This window comes from Spermophilus citellus (genome assembly GCF_964194105.1).
Source record: "Spermophilus citellus genome assembly, chromosome: 17".
Taxonomy (NCBI): domain Eukaryota; kingdom Metazoa; phylum Chordata; class Mammalia; order Rodentia; family Sciuridae; genus Spermophilus; species Spermophilus citellus.
In genome coordinates, this window is record NC_138199.1 from 8,393,872 (window position 1) to 8,406,701 (window position 12,830).

Below are 12,830 nucleotides of genomic sequence, written 5' to 3' on the forward strand. Positions count from 1 at the left end.
GAATTGATGTCAACATTATTTATATACAAACAGAGATATGAAAAATTGGGCTGTATATGTGTAATAAGAATTGTAATTCATTCCATTGTCATGTATTTTTTAAAACATCAATAAAAAATAAAAATTTAAGTTAATAAAACATAACTCAAGTACCCAAAGCATCACTACAATGAAGAGAGTACATGCTAACTAGTGAAGCAGTTATAGAGTAGATTGCTCAATGAGCAGATGGTGGAGTTAGTTGACTCATACCAATCATTCCAATTATTATTATATAATTTTGTATTATATCATATTACATCCACATCATATATTATTATAGTATATCATCCCAGGATGGACCTTTTCAAAGTTTCAAAATTACAAAGACTATAAACTTTTCATTTCAATAAAACAAGAATATCCCACCTTAAGCAGAAGTTAGGATCTAAAGTACATATATGCTCAAGTTTGGACCTGGGATATCCCTCAAAGGCCCACATTAAAGGCTTGGTGTTATTGAATCCATTTGGGTACTGTTGGGAGATGGTGGAAACTTTCAGAAGTGAGGACTCCTGGGAGATCTTTATGTTACTAGGGGTGTGTCCTCAAATGGCATTATGAGACCATGGTCTCTTTCTTTTGTTTCCAGCTAGGAGGTGAAAGCTTCATCTACCATGGGCTCCTACCTTGATGAACTGACCTGCTATGGGACCAAAACCAATGGTCCAACAACACATGGACTGGAACCTCCATAACTGTAAAACAAAATAAAACTTTCCTCCTTATAAGTGGATTATCTCAGATATATTATTGCAGTAACGGAAAGCTGACTGACACAGTAGACCACACGAATTGCCCTGAACTTTCTATAGGATGTTACCATGATGATGACCAACATTTAGCTCTGAAAATCTCAAGACAGTTATTTTCTTCCTACTGAACTGAAACAGATTATCCTTTCTTCAGTAGCATGTCGTCTGTGAAAGGAGTCACAGTGCATAACATTTCCCTCCTTTGCACATTATGTTCACCTGTACAGTGGTGAGATGATCACAAAGAAGGAAATTGCAGATGCATCTCTCTCTCTCCTTACATTTTCTCCAAGATACTGTTCTTGGGATGGATTGTGGATGGAATCACCTCCACTACCAACACTGTAGTTTCTTTTCTTCTTTCTCCTTTTTATTTGTATGTGTAATTGGATTTGTACAAGTAAAAGCTAACCAGGGGTGACTCCATAGTAAATGATGAGGTTTAAACAAACTTCTCAGAGAATGACCACTAATTAACAATTCACAGGACAATGATAAAGGGAGCCATTTCCTCTGCTATCCATAGTCCAGAGATAAGCCCTGAGATGGTGTTAGTTAACATTAATGAATTCAGTTCTAACTGAATGAAACCTCCTTTGACTTCTCTCTCATTTTCTCTGATGGATCTTCTTTCAATTTTCCTCTCTCTTTCTTTGCCTAAATTTCTACCAATTCTCCCTAATTCCTTCATTCTGAATTTTTTTCCTCCCTATCTCCCTTCCTTATTGATCTTATAAGAAATATCAACCCAAAATTAACATTGTAACATTCCAGCTCCTGTTTTTTAAATCCTAATCTTCTGTGAAGAATTTTTTTTTGAAAATTCCAAGTTGTTCTGGAAAGACAACAATTAAAGTTAGTTTTCTAGAGTCAGAGATAACACACACACACACACACACACACACAAATACACACATACACCCCACTATTTTATTGAGCCAATCTTGCTCTTGACACAATTTAATTATCTAGTGCAACAAACCAGATATCTTTCATGCCTGGGCACTTTAATGGAGCTTTGACATGAAGGATTTAATTAAGGTAGGGGATTCAAAAACAAACTTAGAAGTTGGACAATCTCTTTCCTGAGCAGTAAGCATAAAAAAATTTTATTACTGAAGATGGACATTCCTAAATGAGGTTTATTACTTCATTTCTAAATGGGCTAAACCTTATTTCTGATGGTGATGCAGCCGTTTTCGTTATTTTATCTAGTTAGGTTTTTGCCAGGAAGAGCATTGGGGGATCAATTTTTTTTCTAAGTATTCAATTATCTATATACATGCAGAAAACACACCTTAAAAGCTAGAAACAATCTTAAGTATCATTCCATTGGAGATTTTCTATATGTATTTAAAATACAAAATTTAAATTTCCAAGTGCCTACGTGAGAAATTCAATGGTTGGCTCAAATCACACAGGTGTTTAGAGGTAGCAAAAGGCATTGGAACTCAAGTCTTCTCTCTCAGAACATGTCATTCTTGGAGCCAGGTGTGCTGCTTAGTGGTTGAGTGTTTGAATGCCATGAGTGAGGCCCCGGACTCGATCCCCAGAACCACAAAAAAACAAAGCCAACAAACAAATAAAAAACTGAATTAGTCAACTTTCTGTTGCTACAACAAAACACCTGAGAAAAGTTTGAAGGAGTAAAGATTGATTGTGGCTCACGGTTTCAGTTCATCACCTGTTGGCTTCAATGCTTTCAGACCTGTGGAAGGCGGCACTTTATGGTGGGTAAATATGGGTATTATGCACATAGATACTCATGTATATGTGTGTGTATACATACATAATATAATGTTCATTCCTCAACAACCAGACTAGTCCTTACATCTTGTTCCCTGATATACTATTGATTAGGCACTAAGATTGAGATTGACACTGAGATCAGCTATGGACTGAGCAGGTCTTACAGGTTTTGTTTTGAAGATTTCAATCATGAATCTCTAATTCCTTTGGGAAGCAGACTTAGGAAGCCAGGTCTCTTTCTTTCTAATATTTTTTTTTTTTATCAAGTAAGTGATTGCACATATGAGTTATGACAGGATCTGTTAGCTTTCTTCCAATATTTGTTTCCTTCTCTTTTTTCAGAGAAGTAGACTTTCTAATAAAATAAATGGCTTCCAAAATACATTATGTTTCTCAGATTAGCTTGGTATGAGGTATGTCACTGTGGCCAAATTCTGACCAATGGGAAAAAATGTCAGGTGGTGGTTTCTGAGGTCCTTCTTTAGGAGAAAACTGCTAAGTCCCTTTGTCCATTTCCCCCCATCCTACTGTTGCTTAGACCTTGTTTGGAACGTGAGGCCACGGCCCAGGAATCCTGGAGCAGTGAAGGACAGGCAGCCTGGCTCTCTGAGAGCCTTGGAAGCAGAAAGAGCTACCATGCCACCCCTGGGTTCTCATGGGAAAAGAATAAAACTTTCTGTCTTGTTCCAACCATGGTTTTGTTGAATTTACATGTTCCTTCCATCTCCAATCATAAATAACACTGTACTCCCATTTGGAGTAGAAGAAGGTGTATAGTGTGATATGTATTTGAAAGATGTTTTTTGTTACATGTTTACAGTTTAAGTGGACTAAAAGACTCTGCTTATGATTGGACAGAGTAGAAATTAATTAGCAGAGGCACTAATAATCAAGAATCCATAAAGCCAATGCTCTTATTTAGTTTTACCTAATAGCATTCTAAAGGTATTATATGAGTGGGTTTTATTTTCCTTCAAGAAAGACACTTAACATTGGTATCTTAGATTGTGCCAAGATTAGTATTTTTGCTACCTAGACCAAGGAAGCTAAAGGATGCAATAATTTATACTTATATAGTGGGTTTAAGATCAAAAGCCCATGTGCTGTCTGATGTTTCAGAGTACTATCTCTGTCTCGAGGATGATTTGGATTTGAATATTTTCTCCATTGCTGTGTAACATTTGCTAAATTATTTAATTTCTCTCAGCTGTAATTTCCTTCTTGGTAAAACAGAGATAATAACTACCACAAGGCCTATTTTATGTGTTTTTAATGAGCATTCAAGGAGTCAATATACAATCTCGGTACATAGCATTTCCTTAGATGAGCAGCTCCCTGTCTGTTTTTCGTCACAGCCTATCTGGAGATGCCCCTGTTTCTGTCCCTTCACCTCTGGTGGATCTCTCCGGTATCACGGTACCATTTAGATGTAAGAGTCATTCGGCTACACAGGCCTCCTGCTGGGGTGGAAGAACCCTATTGGGTCTTAGCCTTTTGCTTTAAGGCTGTCTTAGGAATACCAAGAGGTCATTCTCTGGGATGCATATGCCTCCCTGTGATTCCATGCCTACAAACCTATCTGATACTTTGGTTCCTACCATGTCCTTCAGCCACTCTCACTGAAGCCTCTCAATTATCCTCATGACTGGAGGCTCCCAATAATTTTCCTCCATGCCTCATCCTGTCCTCTAGCCAAAACATCATTTTATAATTTCGAAGAAAAAAAATAGGGAATAATATAATTTTTTTCTTCTCTTAAATATCTTATCTTGATCAAAATTCCTTTCTATTCCTTTAAGGACAAGCATGTTTTGAAGTCCTAGCATTATGAGGAATCTCCTATATGTTGACATGCTTCTCCCCTGTTCTTCTTTGAGGATACACACATAATGCTATGTCTACTGGGAAATGGTAAAGACCAGAAGATAAAAGTTCTGGGGCAAATGTCTCCAAATCTTTGAAAATATTATCCTGACAAACTTATAAACATGGTATATACAATACAGAAGTGAAATGACTTATCCAAACAATTGGTGGAAATGGAATTGTACCCATATATTTTTGCCTATCGATCATATGCTAAGAATTCTACAATGTGGCTGTCAATCTTGGAAAGAGAGTGATAAGTCACTATTTAGATGATGGGGTGTCCAGCAGCCTCAACATTAAGAGATTGCAAAATAGCTGTGACTCCAAAATAGCTGTCACAACATTCTAGAATAAAAGCTCATGTTCTTATCTTGCCATACTCTCTAATTTTTTTTGCTTCATTTACATATCTTTTACCTTAACTCCACTTTCCAGGTCAAAAAAAATAAAAATAAAAATAAAAAGGAAGCCAGATATTAGAACTGTGCCATTCCTACGTTTCTAGATAATCTTTATCATTCACTTAGTTTTCACCTTCATATTGTTTTTTGACTCAAAAAATCTTATAGAAGCCACAGAACAGGCATCTGACAGAAGTTAGAAAGTATGGAAAAATCTTATAGAAGCCACAGAACAGGCATCTGACAGAAATTAGAAAGTATGGCTTTAACAATCCTAAAACAAGGAAGAAAAAGACATTTTAAGAAACAATCTGGAAATTAGATTTTAAAAATAACAGCAGTCTATATTAATTTATTTAACAAAAAGATGAAACAGGTTTCAATATTCCATTTCCCCTGAGAGCAACCAGATTTACAACACAAAGCAATTATTATAATTCATAAGAATGACACCAATCATCACTAAAAGGTCAAAGGAAGGTTAATATGGTCTGTCCATGGGGGTTCTAAAAAAATGCAAAACATGTAAAATATAAGAGAATCATTTTTTAAATTTTTGGTTCAAAGGACTAAAGCATAATTATCTGAAAGGCTGACTTATACATAACACCTTTCTGCCCAGTGATATTGAATAAATGAGGCAACAGTTTTTAGCATTAAGTATAAAGGATCTAAAAAAAGACTTGGGGTTTCTTAGTTCACTTCAACACTTTTTAATAGTTGCAAACTACTAAAAAAGCCTGTGTCTTGGTAAATGATTGTGAGGCCGTGGTTCTAAATGTCAGCCTATTAATTTCCCATTAATAGGATTCCTGAAAAATGTGCATTGAAATTTTGCCTTCAAATTTTAAAATGAGGTTAAAATCATGGGAAAAGTTATTTCATATAGAAAAGTAAATGAAATCCATAGTTTCAATTACAGATACAGAGTTAACATAGATAACAGTCTCAAGAGATGTCATGAGTTTTTGAGAAAAATTTCTGGATCAGTTTTCACAGAATCCTTTAGTTAATAACTACTCATTCCACTGAGAAAGGGCATCTTTGGTCTAATGTCTTATAAACTGGAAATACATTTAAATAAAAAGAAAGAGATACATTGTCATGTTTAGAATAGATAATCTACAAGTTATTAGAAGTAATAAGTTTAGCAAAACTACCAGATACAAGACCAATATACAAAACTCTATTGTACAGTTGGCCTTCTATATCATACTTCCCCATAAAAATATTCAGACAACGGAGAATTTTAAAAACCCTTAAATTTTTTTGCCTCTATAGTAAACATGCACAGACATTTCTCTTATCTTTATTACTTAAGAATACAATAGAACAATGATTTACTCTAGGATTTAGAAATCTAGACATGACTTAACATATGTGGAAGACCTTGCATTGCCTATATAACATTTTATGTAGGAGACATGAACATTCAAGGAATTTGGTATCTGCAGATAGTCCTGGAGTTAATCCCCCACAGATACTATGGGAAAACTGCATATGTATATATCCTTAACAAAATAAGTGAAATATGAACTTTAAAAAAGTGATATTGTCATAATATTTTTTAAAAACATGCACACCTTAGAGCCTAGTTATCAAATATCCATAATCTTCTGTACACTGAAAACTATAAAACTGGACTAATACAGTGGTCGCTAGCCATATGTGGCTTATTAAGCACTTGAAATGTGGGTAGGTCAAATTGAAGTATGCTTTAAACAAAAAAATAGACACTGGAATTTGTAGATTTGGCACGCAAAAAAAATAATGTAAAACTGTAACCGCTAACATATATTGATTGCATGTTAAAATTATCATCAGGATATATTAAGTTAAATAAAATATGTTAACATCAATTTCATTTGTTTTTTTTTTTTTTAACTTTTCAAAAATGTGGCATTTGGGAGGCTGGATTTGTGGCTTAGTGGTAGCAACCACAGGAGGTACTCTTGGAATTTGTGCCTCAGGTAACCCAGGCCATATCCAGAGAAGAGCTGTCCTGGAAGGGCATCTGGGTCTGAGCCAGCAGCCTCAGGGGCAGGGGCCTGCTTATGCTTATGTATTCTTACATAAGCATAGGAAAGTTAAGTCTCATTGATTCTACCCACTTTGCAATTCCCGTCTCCTCTCCCTTCCCTTGGTTGTCTCCTTTCGAATCTCCCTTGGCCTCAGGATCACTCTGCACTTCAGGGGTCTAGGCTGGAAACCCTTTCTTTCCTCCTCAAGTGTTTATATGCTGGACACAGTGATCCATTCATGGGTGACAGTACAATGTACCGTCCACTCCAACTGCACAGAAGGGGAGAAACGGGTGAATTCCCTGCAAGGCCACACTGTTCTGGAAGGCAGGTTCAATGCTTTCATGAGAAGCCAGAGAAGAGGATTTCAGATGTCATGATGCTAAGGAGGAAGTTTAAATAATTATTATAAACCTTCCTTTCCCCCAGCTCCTAATGTGGACCTCATTGTTCAGGGCCACCCCTATGGACCATCTACTCCTCTTGCTTGTCCCATGGAGCATGAAGTTCCCCACAGGGGACATTGTCCCAAGGAACAGCCTATGGGTCTGACTGTGGACTGGGTTAGCTCCCCCACAGTCTTCCAGGAGGAAGTGGGTGCTCAGGTCCCTGGAGATGAGGGTGAGTGGAGATTAGGGGTGGGGGCTCTGAAGGCAGATTGCCTCTGAATCCAGGCTCCTGGGGTGATGACTTGGGAATGTGAGCCAGTTACCTGACTGCGCATGTTACATGTTCCTCTGTGAAGCAGGCAACCCATGAGACTTAGCTCATAGGCTTCTTTGAGCCTAAAAGGAGCTAACACCCAGAAAGGGGGCATGTGGACATGAGCAAAAGACCCTGATATACTCAGGGAGGCCATGGTCACTCATGGCAGCTGGGGCAGCCTGGGGCATTTGCCAGGCTGCATCTATTGAATAGTAGGTGTTTCTCGCCAACCCCAGCTCTGCCTATTCATTGCATCATGCCATCAAAACTCTGAAAGAGAGAACTTCTACAAACTTCGAGAAGAGAAAGTAGGTATTTGAGTCCAGTCAATAGTGAAAAATGGAAGATGGTTCTGGCACACTGCAAATACTATCTTACTGAATGGAAATAGAGGCAAATATTTGGGAAACATCTTATGAAACTGACAGATCCCAATGAGCTGAGGTTCTTGTAGGTCAGATAGCTATGTATTGGCTTTGTTCTACTATTATATAAAGTGTGTGTAAATGTGTGTGTGTGTGTGTGTGTGTACGCACATACACACGTGTTTTTGTTGTTGTTGTTTATTTGTTTATTTATTCATTTATTTATTTAGGGGTGCTTAAACTCATGTCTCTTTGTTGAAAAATTCTTAAGGGGTCATGAACCCTTCACCAAGATTTCAAAGGAAGACCTGGAGCCAGGTAAAGTGTTGCTGGACAAAGTCCCCGTAGGTGCCCCTGAGAGACCAATCGTTGATGTAGTATATGTAAAGTGAAGCTGTGTTGGAGACCCCAGGAATTATGAAATGCCAGACAGCCAAGCTGGGGGCTGTAGAGACTGCCAGGCTAAAAGACAGCCCATGAGCACTGCACAAGCCCTGAGGAAATAACAGCTCACTGTCAAGTGTCCTGGCCACTGTAGGTGGACTCAGGGGCCTCTCTGCCCAGCTGGGTCTTGGTCTTATTTTGGCCTCCATTCTTCCGCTGGGCCCTAGTCCCTCATTTTGAGATGGGAATGATTATTGTGTGCAGCTGTATTTAGGATATAGGAAACTTCTCTTTGACTTTTCCAGGGCATCGCCACCCAGAGTTGGTCTGAGGTCTCAGAGGAGACTTGGACTTGGCCTGAACTTTTGGGAAGTACCAGAGCTGTGGACACCATGAGACTCATGGAGACAAACGCCCTGCATCTTGCTCTGTGAGAAGGATAGGAGCTATTTAGAGACAGGGGCAGAATATTATATTTTGGATGTGAGGTGTCCATCATAAGCTCCTGTTAATGCCAGAATATTCAGAGGTCAGAGGAGTAGATTGTGAGAGCTGGAACCTAATGAATTCACCCTAGTTTGAATGAACTGACTGGATAGTAATAGTAAGCAATGTTTGGAGAAGATGAGCCATAGTGACTCGGTCCTCGAGGTGTTCTTCCTGTGGCCCTTTCCTGTCTCAGTTTTCTGACCCCCATCTGTTGATACATTTCCCCCACTGGGCCCTCCTCCCATGATAGGCTGCTGTAAGGACCCAGAGCAAGGGAGCCAGTGCTCTACGACTTCTGAAATGTGAGGCCCCAAAATACTTTCCCTTCTCTAAGTTGTTCTTGTCATATACTTTGGTCACACTGATGGATAAAATGACTAAAGCAAAGGGGATGTGCCCTTTGGTTTTCTATCCCCATTTTCCTTCCACATTTGTGACTCTCCTGTGTTCCTCTGTTGCCACGGCAGCCAAGGTTCTCAGAACCCAGGCTTCTGACAATTGGACTTCTCAGTTACTGGATTCAGTACCTGAAGGACTTCAGGTAGCCTGGGTCTGCCTGAGGAGTTGGAAGCATTTTTTCCCACAGAAAGTGAATAGAGTCAGGTGTGACAGAGTCTACAAGGTACGTGAGTGTGTGTGTGAGAGAGAGAGAAGAGGAGACTGAGAGAGAGAGAGAGAGAGAGAGAGAGAGAGAGAGAGATTTCTAGGGAAAGCCAATGTTTGTATATTCCTTTCCCCAATGACTTGCTGGGCATCACAGGAAGTGCTGGACTACAGATGCCAGCAGATGATGTCAGGATGGGCATTTAAATAGCTGTATTCTTTCTAGAAAGTAATTTAACACCAATTCTCATAATTTAAAAATATTTGTAATCTTTGAATCAATGATCCCACCTGCAGGACTACTTAAAGAAAGGCAAAAATGTGTGGATAAGGTGGTTTAGTATCATTAATGAGACCATTCTTAATGGTCTTGATTATCTAAGGTTCATTGATCACCTATGTTAATGGTGGATGAATTCGTTAGGTTTCAGCTCTCACAATTCTACTCCTCTGACCTCTGAATATTCTGGAATTAACAAGAGCTTATGATGGACACCTCACATCCGAAATATAATATTCTGCCCCTGTCTCAGGTGATCACCAAAGAGAGTTAATGAGAAAGTTCTTAAGGATTACAGAATAGCAGCCATAGATGTGTTTCCTACAGGTTGTGCTACAAAATTTAATAATCTCACTGTCTTTGGTGTGAATTCCCATATATATATATAGATGTGTTCACACATGCATATATGTAGATAAGAGGAAAAAGAAGACTATAAAGGATTATCATTCCCCTTGGATGGTGGGATACGGGTATTTATTTACGTGATTCACTTTCCTATACTTTTCAAATTTATACAACTATCTTTTATGGCAGGCAGTTCTTCCCACTGTAGTGATAAGACAAAGCATGAGAGGTATCAGGTGGAGATGCTCAGGGCAGAGGGTCATTATTCAATAAAATGAGTTTTCCAAGAGAAAGAACTGCCTCTTGTGCCCTTGACTAGAGAGTGCAAATACAGGATGCACTTCTGCCTGAGTGGGAGAGCTGGGAATGGATAAAGGAATGGGCATCATTTGGAAAAGTACATGAGTAGCTTCCCCCATATCACCCATTAATGTTTTTCTTTTGAATTTTCCAGGGTCCAAAGAGACTAGGCATTTGAGCTCTTGGACACCATGGACGACTCGTCCTCTGGCAGCAGCTGCCCTGACATAGAGCAGTGCATTTCAGAATCCAAATCCAACCAGAGCCTCTCTATAGGCTATTTCCCCTCCGAGGAAAACGTTGGCAGTGAGGATGTCACACTCTGTGAAGATGTGACCTCTGAGGATCCTCCCTCCCTCCCTCCTGTCCAAGGGGTAGGGGGAACCAATGATGTGTCGGGACCCTTGGGGAGAAGAAATGAAATTCAGGAGAAGCCAGAGGAGCTTGGCGAAGAGGACATCGACGAGGTCGTGAATGCCTATCTGCACAGCCTCCAAGAAGACTCAGAACCTAACTCGGCTCAAAGTGACGATGACCAGAGGATGGACAAGTACCAAAAGGAAACAATAACCCAGACTGTCTGGGAACTGGATGATTTCTCGAAAACTATTATGGTATGCCTAGACAATCTGAATGATGATGAAGATGATGACCGTGTACTCTCTTATTCTCTTCAGGAGGAGGATGTCCAGCCGTCCAGCAGTGTGTCTTCCCAGATGCTTCAGGTCAGTCCCGAAGAAGAGGAGGTTTGTCAGGACTTGCCCAAATGTACACCACAAGAAAATGGAGACACCAAGCAGTTCCTAAAAATGCCTCCTGGGTTTGAGGAGGATGAAATTGTCGAGGTGAGCACAGAGCTGCCCCCCTGCAGAGGAAGGACAGGCCCAGTGGGGGTGCCAGGTGGGACAGCATGGAGTCCTTGTACCTGCTGTGAAGCAGAGGAGGACCCCAGTGTCTGGGCAGATGAGCAATGGGAGAAGGTCCTCAGCCAGGAAAGGGGTCAGGGAAGAGGTGTTGGGGAAATGCCAGGGAGCACTGAGAGAGGGAGGGGAGGACAGAGAGAAGCACTGTACAGACCAGTGTGTGTGCCTGTGTGTGGCTTTAATGTGAGTGAGTCCTGAAACTTTGCATTGACAGTTGGCGCATTTTGGTAAAAAGTAAATTGGAAATCCATAAATGAGTAATACTGGCCCCATTGCTGCTGACCCTGGATGTCTCTAAGTCCTCCTCTTTGTCTTGGCAGATGGAAAGCCAGGAGCCTGGCACTGCAGAGAGCTCCCGGGTCTCAGCATTGCAATCAGAGGAGTGGGACGTGGCTTCAAACAAACAAGGCACTTCCTGTATGAATTTCCGGGGCTTTTTCCATTGGCTCAGGAAGCGATTGGTGTCCTCCCTGCCAGGGAGAAAGCGCCGTGGGAAGGCCAAGAAGGTCCCTTCCTGCTGGCGCTAAAGAGAAGACATTTGGTTGGAGGCCACAGACTCCAACCTCAAGAATCCCTCTAGTTAGGAACCCTATGCACCCAGAATTTTAATTGATTCCCCCGCCCATGTTGTAATGTTAGCATGGTTTTGCGTTTTCCTAATAAAGTTCTTGTTTTCCATGTCTTCCTCCTCTTCCATCATAACATCTGGGCCAGGTTGAAAGTAGGTAGGTTGACCAGAAGACTGAGGTTGACTCTGAGGACATCACAGGGAGTATCCTGCCTCCTAAACAGAAGGCCTTCATTTCTCTTTCCCTAGGCCCCTTCTTACTGTATTTCCCCTATTTATTTTTTATTTAATGTATTTCAACATTGTTTATCATTAACTCCTATCTGCAGTGTCAGAGGCAGCAGGACCCCTGTGACTCCCAAGAGGCAGGATGGTTCGGGGGGAACTTGTGGGTCTGGAGTGAGTGGCAGAGGGCAGTGAGTCACTGGGAAGGCCATGTCAGTCAGTAGTGTTAGACAGAGAGCTGTTCTGATGACCCTGGGGACCAGGTGGTTCTAGCATGTTATTCTAAAATGTCCTGGCATGGTGGCTGGCATAAGGGGCAACATGGAGGGGGGGAAGGTGGGGGCTGGGCATGCCACTTAACCACACTGAGCCTGGTGTCTTCATAAGTTGAGAGAGATGTTATTACAGACCTCACAGGGTTGTTCCAGAATGAATGAGGTAAAGCAAGCCCTTGATAACGACTGTGGCTCGTTGTAGTGTCCATGTTCCTGTGGATCTCCTAATCACAAGTCATCAGGGATATCTAAGAGGGACTGAAAGTCAATTCTCATGGAGCTATTTCCCCACACTGAAGCCTTTTTACAAAAACTTAACATTTTCAGAAGATCTTGATTTAACCAAGTCCTCTCAATCCACCGCACTGTGCTCCCTGAATTTCCTTTGCAAGTGTCAATAAAAATTCTCCCTACACTTTAACTTCTTTGAGGCTGGCTGCACTCATCCTTCTTGCTGACTCTTCCTGTGTTGCTAGTTCACCTCCAGGGTCACCATCCTCCTCCTCACTCATCCACAGATTCCTTTGAAAG

The 12,830-nt window shown here is 40.6% G+C and overlaps 1 protein-coding gene across 1 annotated transcript; it reads left to right on the plus strand.

Annotated features, from left to right (window-relative positions):
• Nucleotides 1-10,499: 10,499 nt before the first annotated feature.
• On the plus strand, nucleotides 10,500-11,758 carry LOC308635515 (uncharacterized protein C12orf71 homolog; the record flags this gene model as incomplete). Its single annotated transcript, XM_081269938.1, has 2 exons — nucleotides 10,500-11,153; nucleotides 11,552-11,758. 2 exons carry the CDS (start codon nucleotides 10,500-10,502, stop codon nucleotides 11,756-11,758), a joined length of 861 nt encoding a protein of 286 aa, XP_081126064.1.
• Nucleotides 11,759-12,830: the final 1,072 nt, after the last annotated feature.